Raw genomic sequence first — 20,033 nt, forward strand, 5'->3', positions numbered from 1 at the left:
AAGGAAGAGGAACGCCCCCTCCCTTGGGAGGACCTCCAGATAAGCCTGGACGGATGGAAACGCTCAAGGTCTGTCCGAATTCTCCCAAGTCGCCAGGGCACCGTCTTTCCTGAGTCTCCTGGAGGCGGCCCGCGCCCAGCTCGTTCTCCCTGGGTTTTTCCCCCTGTAGGACGTTTGTCTGTATACATATTTTCTCCTCAGTCACCATGCGGCATCACCCCGCATCACACACGACACCCAATAATCACTCAACGCGGGTTTACTGCATGCCTTCCACCTGGGCCCGAGGGCCTCCCTGGGTACCCCGCGGCTGTCCTCTCCAATGCCTGACTCGATTCTGAAGCCAACCTTCCGCAAAAGCCTACGCGTCCTCGCCCCTTGCGTGAGGCCGAGCCTCTCGCTACACTCGGCCCGACTCGGCCGGTCTCGTTTCTTGTTCCCCTTCTCTAATCTCGCAACCGCCGCCAACAAGGCGTGCCCGCGGGCGCCCCGGCCGGCCGCGCAGGGAGGTCCTGCGACCGGAAGCCGGAAGCCGGAAGCCGGAAGGGGGCTGTGAGGACGTGTTCCCAGGAAGCCAGCGCTGAGGCCGGCGCGGCCGGCGACATGGAGCCGCTGTACCAGCAAACGCACAAGTGAGGGCCGCGTCGGAGGGCGGGCGGGTGTTGGGCCAGGAGAGGCCAGCCCCCGAGGCTGCGGTCTTCGGCGGCCGCCGTGGTGGACATGGAGTCCGCCGGGCGTGACTCGAAAGCGCAGTCCCGGGCGGGATGCCCAAGTCAGCCACGAACTCGAGGTCCCCCCTGGAACCGGGAGCCGTGAGGGTGGATGGCGCCTGGGGTCTGCAAGCTCGGACTGCCTGCTGAGTAGGCTGAGTGAAGGCAAAGTCGCACCTGCAGGTTTTAACGCCTGCCACCGTGGCGCTCGTGGGGAGACAGAGCGAAGGGGTCACGACCCCTGCCCGTAGTAGTTCTCTGTTTAGGTTAGGGTCACCTGTGTTCAGGGCTCATAGAAGAAAAAGCATTTTTATTCCGGTTTGACTAAACAAGACCGCATTTTTAGTTAGGAAATTGCTGTAAAGCAGCTGTTATTGCTTGTTTGTGATTTCTGGTTACGGGTTACCTTTACGGAAATCGAATTTTGACTTAGCTTCCCATAATTTAAATTCGTTGGTAGTGTGCTTTATTCACATTGTTCTGCATTTGGGGGGACTTGCCGAGATAGGTAGTTGGGGTTGGTAATAGGGCCATACTTTGTGGTTTTTTGTTTTTGTTTTTTGGAGGGGGGGTTATGATCTATTTCTTATTGTGGTTAAAATGTAACATAAAGCTTAACCAGTTTAGCCATTTTTCAGTGACGATAAGTGTGTTCACAACTCACATCACCATTATCCATTTCTAGAAGGTTTTCATGATCCTGAACAGAAAGTCTGCCCATTAGGCAGTAACCCCCGTTCCTCTCTTCCAGAGCCCCTCATTCGGCTCTGCTTTCTGTTTCTATGAATTTACCTATTCCAGACACGCACAGTATTTGCCCTTTGGTGTCTGACATATTTCACCTACCTACCATGATGTTTTCAGAATTCATCCATGTTGTAGCATGTATCAGAATTTCACTTAAATTTTTTCCCAAGATTTCATTTGTTTTTACTTATTTGGAAGAGGGGGTGGAGAGGGAGGCTCTTTTTCCCTAGTTCATTCCCCAGTGTCCGCAGCAGTGGGGCTTGGCCAGTCTGCAGGCATGGGCCAGGAGCTCAATCCACATCTTCCACAGGCGTGACAAGGACCTCACTACTTGAGCCACCACTGCTGCCTCCCAGGGCAGCTGGAATTGGGTGCGGGCATCCCAGGCAGGGTCTTCAAGCTGCACCAAATGCTGCCCGTCGTTTCTTTTTGCGTTTGAACACTGTTCCGTTGTATGTATAAACTACGTGTTGTTTCCGTCCATTCCTCTGCTGATGGACACTTGGGTTAGTGAGAATAATGCTGAAATGAACATGGAAGTGCAGGTGTCTTTTAGCCTTGGATTTTTATTTTTTGAAGTTTATATTTTGAGAACATTCACATTGATGCTCCGGTTCTGTTGTCAACACAGGGCCTGGGAATGAAGTGAAACATGCAGCCAGGCTCCCTGGTAAACTGACAGCAAAACAGATGCTGTGGAGCACTGGGGACGATAATGCTTTGGCTCTTTCATTTTCTAAATGTATGGGAGTCCCTTTTTCTTTTGGTGACAAAGTGTTCACCTTGGGTAGGCGAGAATAGAGTCTACTTTGTGATGACAGTTTGCTTTTACACACTGGGGAGCCCAGTTCCCATATAAAAATTATAGGAGAGGACTTAAAAACTAGTCCGTGAGTCATCTGAAAAAGGAATGAAACCAAATTATGCCTGCATTACTAAGAAAGGGTAGACCTTTTACAGTAGCAGAGCGAGTGGGTTAAGTGGTGCCTTGAAGTGCATCTGTTGTGTACAGCCCCGTCTGGCTGGCTAAAGGATGTTGTTAAGCAGGCTGTGACCCAGTTTATTTGCAGGAGTAATTTTGTTCAGGGCATCTCAGGCTGTACCTGTTACCAGCGCACAGTAGCCGACCACGGGGAGCAAACTCTGGGTAGTTTAAAAGAGTCCCAAATGGTGTCCAAAGATTTGTGGAGTGCAGATGAACCACCTGCATGTGCAGGTCGCCAGCAACCCACCCTGGAACTTTGGCAGGGTTTGCCAAACTCTTTCCATCATGGGCCAGATAGTAAATATTCAGGCTCTGAGCTGATCACTGAGCTCTGCTGTTACAGTGTGAAAGCGGCCATAGACAGACAGTATATAGATGAATTGATGTGCCTCTGTCTCAATAACATTTCATCAAAATAAACAGTAGACCAGTTTGGCCTTACCACTGTTAGGCCCTCCGCATGTCGTCATTCGTTCTGGGAGTACTTACGGAGCTCCTGCTGTGTGTTGGGTACCATCCCAGGTGCTGGCAGCACAGCCCTGCTCTCAAGGAGTTTGCCCTCTCCCATGCCACAGAGGGTTCTGTCTGCCTTTGCTTTCAAGTACCAGACCGAGAGTGGGAATCCTGGTTCTGGGCTTCCTGCTTTGTTTTCCTTTCTGTAAAACGACAGTTGGAGCTGGTGAAACTGTAAGGCTCCTCTCAACTCCCCAAGACTGATGATCGAGCACCTTGGGAGAAAACTCGTGGAGCCGTGTAAGCACCAGAGGTTAGCTTTTGCAAATGCAGAAATTAAGTGATTGTAGCTGAATTGACACAATAGCAACTGAGCGTATTAATTTTACGGGAACTTTGAACCCAATATGTGGTTATCTTTTGCCACCTCCCTGAAGGTGCATTGCAATTAGAGCAACATTTTAAAATTGCGTCTCTTGGAAACTGAACTACCTGAAGAATGAATGAAAAAGAAAGATGAAAAGCAGGATGAACGCTTTACGCTTACACACTAAAGGTGGACGTTACAGAGAAGCCAGTAGCCAGGCTTCTGCTCGGAGATCCCAGTGGTTGTAGAAGTGTCTGCATTTGTCATTAGTATCTCTGTCTTACAGTGGAGATGGAGACAGCAAGAGTTAAATGACTCGCTCAGTGTCCTTCAGTTTGTACGAAATGGAACTAGACCGAAATGGAACTAGACCTTCGGCGGCTTTTTAACCCCAAAGCTCTATTTCCTGCTCACAGTGGTCAGAGGCAGCATGGGTGCAAAGTGGGTGTGTAAGATGGAAGTGGGCATGGCCAGCACCGTGGCTTAACAGGCTAATCCTCCACCTTGCGGCGCCGGCACACCGGGTTCTAGTCCCGGTTGGGGCACTGGATTCTATCCCGGTTGCCCCTCTTCCAGTCCAGCTCTCTGCTATGGCCCGGGAAGGCAGTGGAGGATGGCCCAAGTGCTTGGGCCCTGCACCCGCATGGAAGACCAGGAGAAGCTCCTGGCTTCGGATCAGCGAGATGCGCTGGCTGCAGCGGCCATTGGAGGGTGAACCAACGGCAAAAAGGAAGACCTTTCTCTCTGTCTCTCTCACTATCCACTCTGCCTGTCAAAAATTAATAAAGAAAGAAAGAAAAATAAATTAAAAAAATAAAAAAGATGGAAGTGGACAGATCATTTCATGGGCTTTAAAAAATGGTCCCATTGTAAAAGTTCATTCTAGATCTCTTATAAAAATCTTTTTTTAAAACAGCAACAAGTGGCCGGCGCCGCGGCTCAATAGGCTAATCCTCTGCCTAGCGGCGCCAACACACCAGGTTCTAGTCCCGGTCGGGGTGCCGGATTCTGTCCCGGTTGCTCCTCTTCCAGGCCAGCTCTCTGCTGTGGCCTGGGAGTGCGGTGGAGGATGGCCCAAGTGTTTGGGCCCTGCACCCCATGGGTGACCAGGAGAAGCATCTGGCTCCTGCCTTCGGATCAGTGCGGTGCGCTGGCTGCGGCGGCCATTGGAGGGTGAACCAACGGCAAAGGAAGACCTTTCTCTCTGTCTCTCTCTCTCACTGTCCACTCTGCCTGTCAAAAAAGCAGCAACAGTGACCCTTGCGGTCCAAACCCACCATGAAGCCACGCTGGGCAGGCTGAGGCCAGGGTGTACTGCACACTTCTCAGCTGTACATGTGGGTCAGCTGTTCAAGTGTATCTTCAGGGGTGTCCGCTGATACTCAGTTCAGGTTGAAACAGGTTTTCCACTCAGTGTATTAGTAGTTCCTACCATGCTGTTCATATTACTTTGTTGTTTTACATTTCTTTCCTTTCAACCTGGAATTTGGAAATTGGAATCACTTTACTGGCTGTATCTTCTAGTTTGTTCACGGTGAAGAGATTTTGGGTAGGGAAAGTCAGTACTGTTTCCCTGCAATTTCTTATTTATTCACTTGGAAAACAGATGGAGGTCACCTGCCCCTTGGTTCAGCCCCTAGCTGCCCACAACAGCCTAGACTGGGCCAGGCCAAAGCCAGGAGCTCAAAACTGAATCCAAGGACCTGACTGCCTAAATCCTTACCTGCTGCCTCCAAGTGGGCACATGAGCATGAAGCTGGGATTAAGAGCAGAGTGGGGACTTGAACCCAGGCTCTGCAGTATGGAGTAGGGTGTGTAACCAAGCAGCATCTTTTTTTTTTTTTAAGATGTATTTATTTGTTTGAAAGACAAGTTACGGAGAGGCAGAGGCAGAAACGGAAAGGTCTTCCATTCTCTGGTTCACTTACCAAATGGCCACAACGGCCAGAGCTGTGCTGACCCGAGCCAGGAGCTTCTTCCACATCTCCCACATGGGTGCAGGGGCTCAAGGACTTGGGCCATCTTCTATACTTTCCCAGACATTTTAGCAGAAAGCTGGATCGGAAGTGGAGCAGCTCAGACGCGAACCGGTGCCCATATGGGATGCCAGCACTCTACTCTCCATCCTCCCCACCGCCCCAAGCAGCATCAAACATCCCTATTCCTGTGATTTCTTGAAGTTCATCCTTTTTGGCTTAGAAAGTGGTGTATTAGCAAAGCAAGCTGAAGAATGTTTTTAGAGTGTTAGCATCATCCCTCCTGCTGTCCTCATGAACTTAAGAATTGAAAGGGACTGGCAAGATCTCCTTCCATAAGATCCCAGCTTAAACGTGCAGGAGATCTTTTCCTTTCCTTTTCTTGAAGACATGGTTCCTAGTCTCATTTTTTCTGTGTTGACTGAAACCTGTCATGTGGAAATGCGCACCTCTTGGCTCAGTCCCTCGTAGGGAGCAGCAGCGTGGCAGGGGGCGGGCCTGTTTCTCCTCCTCCACACACCAGCATTGGAGAGGTGCAGGCACTCGTGGCTTCATTTAAGGGCTTTTGTTTTGTTTTGTTTTGTTTTGTTTTGTTTTTTCCCAGAGACTTAGTGTCATGAGCTGTTTGGATACTTCCTCTGACTGCTGACCCCTCAGTCAGCCTGTGCCTCTCATGTGGGAAAACCTGTCCGTGATAGGGTTCCTTTAACAGGTGGCTCCCAGAGTGGCAAAATATTTTCCATCTCTGACAAATTTCTTCTTACCATTTTTAGCCTGGAAAAAAGGTTAATCTTTGGTTTATCATACAACATCCTAAACACTCACAGCACAGAATCATGCAAATTCTATAAGCATAAATTGATTTTTTTAAATACTGAACGAAGTATAAATTCAAAGGTAGCCCTGTGGAGAAACGTTGGAAGTTTCCCCTGGCATCTTGTGGGTGCCATTCCTTGGCCTGCCCTGAGTCTCTCCCTCTGAAGTGTCATCAAGCTGAATTTGCCGTAATATATCCTGAGGAACTACCAAGGGAAATCAACACCGATTTCCTGTGGTATCGCCAGTGACTGCCTTTCCTGCTGCAGGTGTACCTGTGGTTTTGTCTCCTGCTTGCCGTGGGCTGTGGTGGTTGGTAATCCATGCCACTTACTTGTGACTGTGTGACTGGATGGATGAGTAGATAAATGAGGATCCTGCTTAAACCCTTGCGTGCTAACATCAAGCATATCTATTGCATTTAGCTATTTCAGAAATACTTCAGGTATACAAAAGTAGAGAATAACATAAACCTGTAGGTCAGGACTCATATTTAACACAGATGCCTCTGATTATTGATTGAAGACAAGTTGAGGTAAAAGCTGCAATACCCATTCTCCCTCAGCCCCTGAAGAAGTCACCCTTCTCCATGATTTTACTCTTCTCCGATTTGTATCCACAGCAATATATATTACTGTTTTGTGTGTCTTTGATTTACCAAAGAAAGATAATTCATGTACTGTTGGGTTTTTATTTTTCCACTTAATATTGTCCTAAAGAGAATCTCTTATGTTGATACTAGTAGATTTTGTTTCTTTTTAAAGATTATTTATTTGATAGGCAGCGTTACAGAGAGGGAAGAGACAGAGATCTTTTACCTCTGGTTCATTCTCCAAATGGCCACAACAAGCAGGCACGGGCCAGGCCAAAGCCAGGAGCCTGGAATTCCATCCAGGTCTCCCACATGGGTGGTAGGAGCCCAAGTTCTTGGACAATTTGCTGCCTTTCTTGGTGCATTAGCAGGGACCTGGATCAGAAGTGTTGCAGCCAGGACTCAAACCGGCACTCTTATGGGATGCCTGCACTCTGATGGGATGACAGCTTGAACTGTCACTCTGATTTGGGATGCCGGGCATTGCAGGTGATATCTTAACACACTGCACTAGAGGAGAGAGGGGGGAGGGTGACCTTGGCCAAGCATTGAGAAGCCTGCAGAGAATGCTCTGAGGCCTGATATCTGGGACCGTGTTATGTTTCCAGGTGAAGGAGAATCCCCTGTGTTGCCTAGGAAGGATGCCTACCTACACGACATCCTTGTCTTCAGGGCCTGACTCTGAATATTTTGTCCAATTAATCATCTCACCCCTCTCTCCTCTCTGACCCAGCTCTTTGGCACTGACCAAGCTCGTGTAGTCCACCTGATGTGCCTTTTTGCATGTCCTTGTCTTTATGTCTTCCTACACCAAATTACGCCTCCTATCTTTGAAGTGATGCTCAGTGACACCCTCTCCATCCGCCAGACTCCCCAGCCTGCTTGTTTGCAACTCTGGCCCTTCTGTTTGCTTGGCTTTGCTCGGCACCACTGCGCATGGCTGCATGGCTCCTGCACTTTGTTTGTTTACACTTAGGTGTGCTGGCTTTCTCTTAAGTCTTCTTGGGACTTTTTCATGTCTATCTGGTCTGTCTTCCCTAATTACAGTGTTTCTCAAGGATGAGGATTTTATCTCCCTTGCCTTTTGACTCTTCCTAGTGCGGACCAGTGCTTAGCACATTGGGTCATAGGACAGAGTGGGGATAGGCGGGTCCAGGTCGGGGTTATCACTTGCTGTGTGACGTTGAACAATTTATATGACTTTGTGGACTTCAGTCATTTATTTATAAAATGAGGGTGATAATAGTACTTTCCTCATGGGTTGGTTATTGGTTTAGCAGAGTCTCAGATATGGTAAACACTGAATAAAAGCCGCCTACTAGTAATATTATGAGTGTTAAGATAGTAGAAACTGTGCCAAAATGTGTGGCCTAAAGTGCCGCATAGAAATTACACAGTTCAGCAGTGCTGTCAATTTAAATCAGTTGCGTGTTGGCATCAGAAAACCCGTCTTTCCCAACTGAAGCGCTGTTGATTGCTCCGTCTCACTCATTTCCTCCCTCTTCCCTGATAGGCAGGTCCACGAGATCCAGTCTCACATGGGACGCCTGGAGACGGCAGACAAGCAGTCTCTGCACTGTGAGTAATTAACCACGAGACCAGAGTCCTTTCTCTGATGACACGGTGCTAATGGGCTGGGTTTCCTGGCTGCATTCTGCCCCAGGGGCTTCGCGATTCAGCCTGGAATGAGTCTTGTTGTTCGGTGGACAGAAAAACCCCTTGGCAAAGTCACTGATTTCCCCGATTGTGCCCTCTGGAATCCTGCGAGGCTGATCCCCCATTAGCCCTCCACTCAACCTGACATGGCCCTATGGGAATGGAAGCTCGTTCCTCCATCTGTCTTAATCGAATGACCTCGTCCTCAGAGGAATGCACTTCATAAAAATTCAAAGATGTTTAACTGGAACTGGCCGTTTCTTCAGAGCTGAGAACTGTGGCTTAGGAGGATTGGTCAGAAACCAACAGCAATATTAATTAGTTTAGTTCTCACACAGAAGTTTCTCTTAAGCATGCTGCTTGTTGTTTTTGAAGTTCTTTGTTTTGTTCTTTTAAAAAAAAAAGATTTATGTATTTGAAAGGCAGAAATACAGAGAGAGAGAAATCTTCCATCCACTGGTTCACTCCCCAAATGTCTACAACGACCAGATCTGGGACTGACCGAAGCCAGGAGCTGCTTCTGGGTCTCCTCCATGGGTGCAGGGGTCCAAGTACTTGGACCATCTTCTACTGCTTTCCCAGGCCATTAGTAGGGAGCTGGATCTGACGTGGAGCAGCCAGGACTCAAACCAGTGTCCATATGGGATGCCGGCACTGCCGGTGGAGGCTTAACCTTCTGTGCCGCAGCACCAGCCCCGTTGTTTTATTCTGAGCGGGGACTTTTTTTGAATCAGATGCACAGACTCCACCTGCAGAAGCTGCCTTCTCACCTCACTGCCTGCTTTCGCCAGGTCCGTTTCTCCGGTTTTCATGTTTTGTTTCATAGCTCCAAAAACATCTGGGTCCTGTACCCCACATTGTTCTAAACGGTGTTTGTCTGCAGTGGGCTTGAAGGCGTGGGAAGAGGCTCTTCTCTGTGGGCCTCACTATCACTTCTCCATGGGCCAAGGAACAGTCTGGATGCTTTCTTTTTGTGCACAGTTTAGCTTCCGTCCGTCGGACTTTGCCTCCTCAAGGATCTCACTGTTACATGACTAGAAATGGAAAAAGGATAATTTTGACTATCTTATCCAAAGGGATAAGGAAAATGACTGTATTTATCATATCTGCTTACCTTTGTGGATTCTTTCCTGGGCTTTTCCTCTAGCTATCTGGTTTATTTGGGGATGCCAGCATTGCTCAGCCACCCATTCTGACTGAAAGCCTTAATGGAACTCGCTGGTTCACATGCTGATTTTCCCTTTGTACTTTTTTTTCTAAGCCTCATTACTGTATGGAGTTCAGCTGGCTGTCTTTTTACTAGGTTTTTATAATCCATATGTGAAACTAGTCTCAAAGGAAAAGAGGCCTGGATTGGAAAATTTAGCTTAAAAGATTTATTTGGACAACCTTTAAATGTTCATTCTATTTTCTAAGGATACGAAATTTATTTCTGCAGACTTACATTTGGCTTTTTGAACATTGGCATTGTTAGGGCATTAATAGTTTGTGTGTGTGTGTGTGTGTGAACATACATATTTTGACACAAACTTATACCTTGAATGTTTTTCCTTTCATTGCTATATACATTTTTCTTTTGAAATATGAATTTTTTTAGTTTATTGGATATGGAAAAATGTTTATCATTCTAATTTGAGTTCACTGTATCTTCTTCAGCAATTATTCTTTTTTTCTCTTTTGTGCAGTAGTAGAAAATGAAATCCAAGCAAGCATAGACCAGGTATTCAGCCGTCTTGAACGTCTGGAGATTTTGTCCAGCAAGGAGCCCCCTAACAAAAGGCAGAATGCCAAACTGTGAGTGGTAACCCCTCACTGGGCTCTATTACCCTGGGTCCCTGAGGGCAGCCTTCCTCCCGGGGGTTCTGGAAATCCATGCATGTGTTAAAAACTGAGACTATATAAAGATGAAGTCACCCCCCCAAAGAGCACAGATCTGTCTCGGACCCCTACGATGCAAAGCTTGTGAGGTTTGTGGCCCAAAGTCCCATAACCCTTTGTGTCGTTTTGAAATTTTGCCTCCAGCCCGTTTTTCTGGGCCGGTCCATGACATTGTGGAGCCTGAGGTGCCGGGGAGCCTGGCTGTGCTCTGTGGTTCCGCTGGCTGCTTCTTGGGTTCAGTCATCTCAGGCAGTCAGTGCTGAAGTAACGCTGGAACGCCACCATAAACTTAACATGAAACCGCCCCACCAGCTCCACCCCCAGTCCCTGATCCCAGAAGTTTCATGAAACCTCACTGGTGCTTTCCCTGAAAGATGCCCTTAGGCTTCTTTTAGGGGAGCCGTGTAATGTACAAAAGGTCAGGAAGAAGTCGTGAAACCTGCTTCCTGTCACCTGCTCCCTGTCATGTATCCAAAGTCAGGACCAGAAGATATTTAGGCAAAGCTGCTGGGGTCTGTGTCGCAGCCCCACTTTAGCTACGGACTGCTTCTTTACTCGCAGTATCTTTGATTCAGCTCATTCTGCTGGAGGGCAGGTTGGGCAGCAGTAGGGAGTCATCCTCCTGCCTTAATACAAGCCTGCCCACCACCTGCTGTGCCGCCCTGGGTTCCTGGAATTTAATCTCTCTCTCCATCAATTCCAGTCGTGTCGAACAGTTAAAGTATGATGTCCAGCACCTGCAGACCGCTCTCCGAAACTTCCAGCACCGCCGCTGTGCAAGGGAGCAGCAGGAGAGACAGCGAGAGGAGCTTCTGTCTCGCACCTTCACCACTAACGTAAGCCAGGCATCTGTGGGGTTGCCAGGCGCTTGATGGGATGTCGGGTTTGGAGCCTCACCTTGTTGGGGGACGTCTGAAGCAGACTGTCACCGAGGAGGCCACATGGAACAACGGTGGACTGTGTGCATTGCCACAGAGCCTGAACCTGTGCAGTTGCTCTCTCTCCAGCAGAGAAACCTGAAGAGGAAGCAGTTAAATGGGGAATGAGCAGAGGTGAAAATTACCTGGTTTGACTGGTCTGATGCAGAGAGGTGGAAGTTCACATGGTCAGATGGAGACAGGTGATTAGAACTAAGGCCATTCGTAAAGGGGGCAGCATTGCAAAGCTGCCTCCGGGCAATGGCCATTGTGCCGGGTGTGTGTGTGGTTCCAGTGTCAGGTGCATTAAAATGTTTTTGCCCTTAGTCTGAGCAGCAATTTGGAGGAATTTGTTAACAGATGTTTAGTGTTAGATAGACTGCCTGGCTTGAGTCTGTTTGAAAATGGCCTGTTGGTTTGCATGTTTGATTTTTTTAGACTCCATTGTCACTGCCCTTCAGTCCCTAAAGGGTCATTTCCTGCCCATGTCTACGAACGTGCTGGTCCTTTTCTGTGTCCTGTATAATGTGTTCCACCGAATGAGGTTTCGGGTTTTTGGGTTTTGTTTCTGCAGAGCTTCACTTTCTGAGGAGGTGCCAGCTCTCAAAGCCCAACATCAAAATTCAGCTCGTCCCCACTCTGCGGGTGTTCTGCTCTCTGCAGTCAATTTCCCCGCGTGTTTCCCAGTGTGCCTGCATAGTTTCCGTTTCTCCAGAGTAAGCAGTCCAGTCGCAGACTAACAGTTCAGAACTGTGGTGAACTGTGAGGCGCGCTGGGAAGCACTGCCTGGGCTTGATAGTTGGGTGCGGATTCAGGCGTTTTCAGGGCGCGAGGATGGCTGCGGCTCTTGCTGTTTCTTGCCTGGTGTGCTGCTGTGCCTGCAGCGGCCCTGGACGTCGTCCTGTGACCGGGAGCAGTGGCCATTTTCAGAGGCTGCAGCGTGTCAGCCATGCCTTTTCAGCTGGGAGGGAGAGCACTGGGAAATGCTTATTCTTAGCAGAGAAAGGAAGAGCGGTCTCCTCATTCATTCTTTCAGACACTGGAACCTTTTGACCCAGCAGGCTTTAGCTGTGTGCAGAGCACTATTTAAGGGGTTCAGACTAAAACGTCCTAGAAAATTAAATGATGTGACCGCTGCCTGTGAGCAGCTCCCCTGTCAGCAGGGGTGACTGAAGATGTGCATGGAAAACGATCGTGAACTTGAGCAGCAAACGTCTTTGTGCCAGTTGCACTGGGGTTCAGGTGGTAGCGTTGGCAGGAGGCCTGTGATTGGCAGGAGGAGGAGGGGGCAGAGACTCGCTCCTGTGCACAGTCACTTTTCAGTGGGAAACGAGAGCCGTGCTGGGACTCCTGCCCCGCTGGGCTTCTTGCCAGCCGTGTGATCTGGGACAGGTTATTCTGTCTCTGGGCTTCAGGTTCTTCGTCTGTAAGATGGGATAGCTCAGGTGACTTCTCTTCCAGGGAGTGTAGGCAGTGAGCCTGTGAAGTGGAAAGCCCTTGGTCGGGCAGGGTCGCTGGCCCTCGTGCAGAAATCTCAAATCCAGACTGCTCCGAAGTCTGAGACTTTTTGAGCACCAGCATGATGCTGCTCGAGAGGTTTTGCCCTTCTTGTGCAAAGTCTGTGCGAGTATTGCAGAATCTAGAAGGCTCTGAAATTGGCAACACATCTGGTCCTGAGCATCTGAGTGAGGGATTTTCAACCCATGTTAGTTTTTCTCCCTTCATTTTTTTTCAAGTTGTTGTTTTTTTTTTTTTTTTTTTTTTTTTTTTTTTTTTGAAAGGCAGGGCTACAGAGAGGCAGTGAGAGAGAGAGAGAGGTCTTCTATCCACTGGTTTACTCCCCAGATGGCCACAGCTACCAGAGCTGTACCAATCCGAAGCCAGGAGCCAGGAGCTTCTTCCAGGTCTCCCACGTGGGTGCAGGGGCCCAAGGACTTGGGCCATCTTCTACTGCTTTCCCAGGTTGTAGCAGAGAGCTAGATCAGAAGTGAGCATCCAGGACTTGAACTGGCTCCCACCTGCGATGCCAGCACTGCAGGCAGCAGCTCTACCCACAATGCCACAGCACCACACACCCCCCTTCATTTTTTTTTTCTTTTAACTTTCCTGGCCTGCTCAGGAGTATAGTAGCAACCTCAGCACCTTTAGGCCTTCAGTGAAATGCCCAATCTCTTCTTAGGCTAAGTGGAGGGATAAGCTGTAAAGTAGCTGAAGAATAAAGGAAGCATTGAATTCTGCATTACAGGGAGGCTAAGTAGAGGGACATTGGAACAAGCTGGGTTAGTGAGTGGCTAGAGAACACTTTTAGGAGAAAGCCCCGGGAGATCTTAGGAGTAGTTTTTCATGTGTGGAAACCAGCAGTGTACTCATTTAGATAGGAAAGTTCTCGTCTGTGCAAACAGAGGCCACTTCAGATCCTTGCTTTGCTTTTTCTTCTCTGTTAGAGTCCTCTGAGTCTCACCCCTCTGGCTGTCCTGCCTTGGCCTTGGCAGTCAGGCCGTCCGTCGGCCCCCGGGAGCTGAGGAGCACGCGGAGTTAACAAGTGCCTGCCTTTCTTTCACAGGACTCTGACACCACCATACCCATGGATGAATCACTGCAGTTTAACTCCTCCCTCCAGAAAATTCACCACGGCATGGATGACCTCATTGGAGGCGGGCACAGTATTCTGGAGGGACTGAGGGCCCAGAGGCTGACCTTGAAGGTGGGGTCCCTGCTGGGAGACAGGGAGAAGGCTGCTGCTTTTGGCCTCATCCAAGTGTGGCACTTGTGTTTTCGTTTGGGTTGTGTGTCCTTGATTGTGGTGCTGTGAGGGTGAATCGGAGTCCTTGAGTTTGAGATCCTTCCTGTTGGAGTCGAGCCCAGAAGCACCCAGTGTTTGAAATGAGCTATGAAGTGACTTCTTGGGATCTAGGTCTTTTCCCGCTGTCTGACCTTAGGAAAGTGGCTGCCACCGTGAGGGATCCAGTAGTGGCTGAGAAGGCCCATGCCAGGGTCTGCTCTTGGAAGAATGGAGGCGCGGCCGCGCTCTGCCCGACACCTCACTCCAGGGTGGTTTTCCCCTGGGGCCCTGCCCCATTGGCACTGCTGAGGCTTAACCCCCAGGGAGTGGTTTACAGAAACACTGCACAGGCTCTGATGTCAGCTCCCGTGTTTCAGCGTCAGCCCTTTTCCTGTGTCAACCCTGGTGGATAACGGGGTGTGGGCTCTGCCGTTATCAGGGTGTGGTCCCCTGTGAGCGAAGCGCTCCCAGCCACTGAGCTGTGAGAAACAGTCACTCGGAAGTGTGAGCTTTATCTCAGTTTTTCTTGGACCGGGTTGAGCCTGACAGCTCCAGGGGATTCCAGTGCGTATCTGAACAGCGCCTGCCGTCCCTGCCAGAGAGCGGGTCGGGCCCGCCGCGTGCAGACAGTGGCAGCGGCCGCGACAGCTCCCCTCCCAGAGCGGCCACCTGCCCCCATCCGTGCCGACGCCTGTAGATGAGCCTGCCCTTTCTTCAGAAAGCTGCTGGTCTCCTTTCCCTCAGAAAAACCGGGCCCTCCGGGGCAGGGCTCCGGGCCGCAGGGGTGGAGAGCTGGTGGCGGTGGAGCTTGTCAAAGCAGAAGTTGGCTTCCTGCTGAAGCCTGGTGTCACTGAGGCGCGCGCAGCCCCTGCCTCTGCGCTGTTGCAGAGGTGAAGCCCTGGGCAGCTGTCCGGTGGCTGGGGCTGATGCCTGAGGGTCCTGCTTCACGCCCTCTGCACACCCTGCACCGCCTGTCTGGCCTCTTGATCAGCACTGCCCCAGCCCCCGCCCCCAGGTTGGGGACTCTCCCGCCTGAAACGTGGGAGAGAGCAGTGGAGATGACAGGAAGGAGCTGGGCCGAAGCACCTGGTTGAGGCCGATTTTTGCTTTCCTGATTTGTTGAAACAACTCTGGGGTGGTTTTACAGCCTTGGCCTTCGAACCTCACGTGGTGCTCAAGTGCTCTGTGCTTTCCCGAGCCAAGCAGGGTCTGTGGCAGAGTCCAGTTTTCACTGTCACTGTCGTGACAGCATTTCGGTGGTCTCTGACAGCAGTGAAGCCTGGCCTGGGGTGTCCTGCTGAGGCCTCTCGGTGTGGTTTGAGCCTGTGCACAGCGCCCCCACCCTGCTGCTGCTTGTGCTCGGTCACCTGTGCTCACCTGAGGAGGCAGGTGTGGGCATTAGCGCGGCTGCCGCCCATACACCATGGACAGGCAGCTCGGCTCTGCCCAGCATTCATTGCTTCATTTGTCTCGCTTGGTGAGAAATCAGTGTGCTTAAGGAAATTAGAAAACGGCGCGGATGGTTTGGGCTGTTGGTTCAGGGGTGAAGTGCCCTTTGGTTTTGGTGGTGGAGGGTGACATTTCTGGAAGGGGCTTTCGTCTTCGTGTTGATGTCTGTCCGTCCCGTTGCTGTCTTGCCATCGTCTCCCACTTCAGACTCATAAGTAGGACCTTGACCCATGCATCACACTCAGTAGAGTCCCCAGCGGTTCTGCTGTACAAAGTGAACGGCTTGACATCAAGGGTTATTGGTGTTAGACCCAGAAAAAGTTTTCTTGATGTTGCCTTTCCTTTTTTTACTTTAAAATATTCCAATTTACAATTGTTTTGTTGAGGTGTAATTTATGTACAATAAGCTGTACAGGTATTTATTTGTACAATTCAGTGTATTTTGCCAAATGTATTGCACTTTGTAACTTGTACGCCCGTTGAGATAGACATTTTCATTGTCCTGGAGGACCTCTTCCCCACTCCCCCCCCCCAAGTGGCCACTGTTCTAACTCGTGTCACCCTAAGTTAGTGTTGTCTGTGGGTGCGCTTAGACCGCTGTGTGTATCGCCTGTTCGGTGACTTGTGGCCAATCAGCTCCACGTGTTAATGAGCTGCAGTTGGTTTAGCCATGCTCTGGTTGGTGAATACCCAGACTGTTTTCCAGTTTTTAGACATTATTATCTTACTTTTTCTAGATGCTTTATTATGGTTTTAGCTTCTATGCTTATGATCTAAAATTATTTTTTATATGTAATAAGAATCAAGGGTCGTTTTTTACAAACACACATATATATGAGGTGCCTAGGGATGCCCCAGGGTGACCCGTGTGTGCAGTATTTTGTTGTGTGGCCGCGGCCCTGGCACCGTCTGTGGGGAAGACTCCCTTCTCCCTTGCTTTGCCCCGGTACCGTGTCCAGAGTCAGTTGACTGGTGGGAGGGAACCTGTTTCTCCTGGCTGCTGCTGCTTTTCACGTGTTCCAGGCCTGACCAGGAGCATGTGGGTACGGCCTCATCACGTGAAGACGTTCGCCCATCTGGGCAAAACGAGCTGATCTTCCTCTCTGTCTTCTTGTCTGCCCCAGGGAACGCAGAAGAAGATCCTCGACATCGCCAACATGCTGGGCTTGTCCAACACGGTGATGCGGCTCATCGAGAAGCGGGCGTTCCAGGACAAGTACTTCATGATCGGCGGGATGCTGCTCACCTGTGTGGTCATGTTCCTCGTGGTGCAGTACCTGACATGAGCCGGCCACGCCCAGCGACAGCAGTGTTCTCACTGCGTGAGAGTGAGTGAGTGTGTGAGTGAGAGACGGGGAGGCCCAGAGCCGCCTGTCGAGCTGTGTGCCCACCTTAACTGTGAAGACCACTCGGGAGTGACTGTGCTCCAGTTCCAAACTGCTCTGTGTTCTGTGACACCTTGGAAGGGAACCAGTGCCACCAAGATGCTCAGTGCTATGGGGAATGAAAGAAGTCCCTGCTCTCGCCGTCGCTGTTGCTGTCGCTGCGGGACGAAAGAGTGGCTCTGGTGGCTTTGGCCACACAGCGGATGTGCGCCCTGGCAAGGCTTCTGCAGCGGGCCTTGCACATGGGCCTGTCCACACCCTCCACACCTTGTCATCCTCCAACCTTCCTGGCTCCTGCTGCGTAGGCCAGGACAAAAGCGAGGAGGACAGAAGAGAGCCGCTTTCTCCTTACCCATCCTAGCTCGTAGCCTCCCCCGCCCTCAGAGCAGCACAAAGACGACTGACGGCTAGCGCTTGCCGTTCCTCCGTGAGGCGGCTACCTAGGGGAAGCAGCGTGGAGGCTGTTGCTTACCACGAGTAAGACTTCCCACGGGGCAGTGCTGGGTGCTTGTCCTCTCTCAGGTGAGGCCGAGACAGAAGACCCAGTTCCTGATCTTTCCAGTCCCTTGTAGAATGGTTAGCCCTTGAGGTTCAGAGACAGCAGCTTGACCCCTGTGCCCCAGCCTTGGTGGCTTTTATACCCTCAAAAGTAGCCGTGAGCAAAGGTTAGTGAGTTGTCAGTTGGTTTCACTGTGTCTGAGTCTCTGGCTCTGTTCCCTTGAAACTGCCAGCCGTGCCCCTGTTCTGGCCACAGTCCGGGCAGCCGCCACCGTCACCTCCCTCTGTGTACTTCTAGACAGACTTCAGGGGCCAGGACCTCCTCAGAGCAGCCCTGGATTAAGGTTCCGCCAGTACCCAGTGTGTTGTGTCAGTCTGTCTTGAAGTCCTTCCAGTGTGATCGATCACTGAAAGTGCCAGCAAGACCTGGTTAGCATACGTGTTCCTCTGTCACAGGCCCTGCCAGCCCCACCAGCCTAGGCCCGGGACACTCAGAATGCCCCCGGAGAACTGGAAACCTGGTCAGTATTAGCGCCACTTCGCGTTGTCTTGCCCTGCTGCGTGCTCTCCTCTCTGGCTACTTGTGCCCTGGGCTGTGTGAGCTGCCCACCTCCCTGGCCGCCTGCAGTGTCTGGAGCGTGGTGGGCTCTTCAGGCACAGGGGGGCGCCGCTCCCCTTTCAGTGAACTCTGAATTGTCCCAGGCGTGTAACAAGAGTTTCCTAGGTGCTAGTCTCACACTTTCCGTCAGTTGGGCTCTCCATTCCTCCTACCCGCTGGGGCCGAAGCAGGGCCCGGATTTCTAAGGAAGGACTCTGACCCCTTCTGAAAAGGCATGGGGACCCTGCCGGGGGGAGACGGTAGGCGGAGCGGGGCAGGGCGGGGGTGCAGCAGCCTCAGGCCTACATCTGACTTCGGGGAGGCACAGTTGAACGTTGTTGTCCCTTGGTACCTGAAGATTCCATCAAACGGTGAAAAGTGTACAAGGGGCACCAGAGCCATTTGGACTTGAGCTCTGGGAGGCAGAAGCCCCGCCCCCACCCCTCCCCTCCGCTTGCTAGGTGCCGTGACATCTGGGGGGGCACGTGCCAGCGTCTTCGCACCGCCGGGGCTCCTCCTCCCAGCTGTGGAGTCAAGATTGTGGAGGTGGTCTGTGGGTCTTTCCTGCCTGGCTAGGGAGCAGCCGCCAGAGTGTCTGGAGCCCCGGGGCGCAGACCGATCCATCACGTGACTGCCTTCCCTGCCCTGTGCCAATCACACCTTGGTCTAGCGGGTGCAGCACTCCACAGCTCTGGGCCAGGGAAGGAGCGCCCTCTAGTGAGCGCCCCGTGGAGCTGGTACGAGAAAACGTGGACCAGCACTTCAGGTGTGGGACCTTAAGCCAGACTCACACACAGCAGCCCAGTGGGCGCGCCCTGGTTCTCCAGCGGGCTTCACTTCTGGCGTCTATCCTAACGTCTTTTGCCCTGTTGAGTTTCAGTGGGTTTGATTTGCAAATCTGGATTTACACTCACTGTTTCTGAAGCACATTAGCCAAATAAAGCTGAGATTTATTTTATTTGGAAAGTTAATTTTGTAAGGGAATTTATGATCACTCTAAGAATTAATGACCCCTGTTTGTACGTTTCCAGGCCTGAGATTCTCAAACGCTGTTCTGTGGCCAGGGCTGGCCACCTCAGAAGCAGCTGGGAAACTTCTAAAGTTACTGTTCCTGGGGCCCACCCCAAACCTGAATTAACGCATATTTCCGAGTCTCAGGCAGTTCTGGTGGGTGTGTTTCGGAGCACAGGCGGGAGGCTTTTGTCTTCATCGAAGAGGACAGCGTGTGAGGGTATGTGCTGACTCGTGTGTCAAGAGCAGGGCTTGCCAGGTCCTAGACAGTCACGTTGGTTTCTATGCGACCTCATTCCGGAGCAGAAGAGCCGAGAGGTTTATTGGAAATAACTAAGTGAAGCACAAACAAGCGAGGACCAGGACCAATCAGATCAGGGCAGGGTGTCAGTGCCAGGGGACAGGAACTCCAGTGTCGGTCAGAAGCCTCCCGGAAGTGCCCTGGGGGTCCCTGAGCAGCTCCAGCTTCCAGAGTGGAGTGAGAAGCATCAGGGGCCCTGTTGGAGTGGGGGCCGGCTCGTATGCTCAGAGACACTCGGACCTGCAGCCCTTGCTGGACGTCAGGCAAGGTCATTGTCCTGTGTCCGTGCTGATCCTCACAGAGCCTCTGAGCTGGGCCCCGTGTTACCTGCATTGTGTAAACAAGGGACTGTGTTTCAGTGGCTTTCCAGAGGCCACACTCAACCCCTGCGCAGGCTCGTCTGCCTCCTGTGCTCCCCAGAGGTGCTCCATAGGGTGTGGGGGATCATCAGGTGTTCCGGGGACCAAGGCAGCAGCCTGCAGACACTGGGTGTGGAGCTGTCGGGCAGTTCTCGCAGAACATCTGTGCCTCACCTGGCCAGTCCTCTTCTGAAATCTTTCCCGGTCAGAGGGTAAGAAGGAAGAGGATTTGCAGGGCGCTTCTGGCGGTGGAGCGTGGGCACTGCACTCAGACCTTGCCACTAGGGGGCGACACAACCCCATGTGTGACTGGTCTGCCAGGCACACAGTTCTTCCAGCCTTCAGAGTGTGGCCAAAAGGGACCTCCCAAACGCCAGCCTGGAAAACCTTCCTCCAGGTGTGGTGGTCAGGACAGGTGTTGGTGCAGCCATTGAACTCTTATCCTATACTGGCATGCCTGGGTTTGAGAGGAGCTGGGGCTCCTCTCCCGATTCCAGGCTCAAGTACTTGGGTCCCTGCCACCTGCATGGGAGATCTGCATCGAATATCTTGG

General features: G+C 51.3%; 1 protein-coding gene across 2 annotated transcripts; it reads left to right on the forward strand.

The window, feature by feature from the left end:
- Nucleotides 1-545: 545 nt before the first annotated feature.
- On the forward strand, nucleotides 546-18,767 carry GOSR2 (golgi SNAP receptor complex member 2). Of its 2 annotated transcripts, XM_062215527.1 has the most exons (7): nucleotides 546-632; nucleotides 8,160-8,224; nucleotides 9,988-10,096; nucleotides 10,884-11,016; nucleotides 13,661-13,801; nucleotides 16,453-16,656; nucleotides 17,668-18,767. In XM_062215527.1, exons 1-6 carry the CDS (start codon nucleotides 604-606, stop codon nucleotides 16,612-16,614), a joined length of 639 nt encoding a protein of 212 aa, XP_062071511.1. In that variant the 5' UTR covers nucleotides 546-603; the 3' UTR covers nucleotides 16,615-16,656; nucleotides 17,668-18,767. The 2 variants fall into 2 exon arrangements, with proteins under 2 accessions (XP_062071511.1, XP_062071510.1); XM_062215526.1 differs by having other exon boundaries at nucleotides 16,453-18,767.
- The last annotated feature ends 1,266 nt before the right edge of the window (nucleotides 18,768-20,033 follow it).

This window comes from Lepus europaeus, chromosome 18, assembly GCF_033115175.1.
Source record: "Lepus europaeus isolate LE1 chromosome 18, mLepTim1.pri, whole genome shotgun sequence".
NCBI classification, from domain to species: domain Eukaryota; kingdom Metazoa; phylum Chordata; class Mammalia; order Lagomorpha; family Leporidae; genus Lepus; species Lepus europaeus.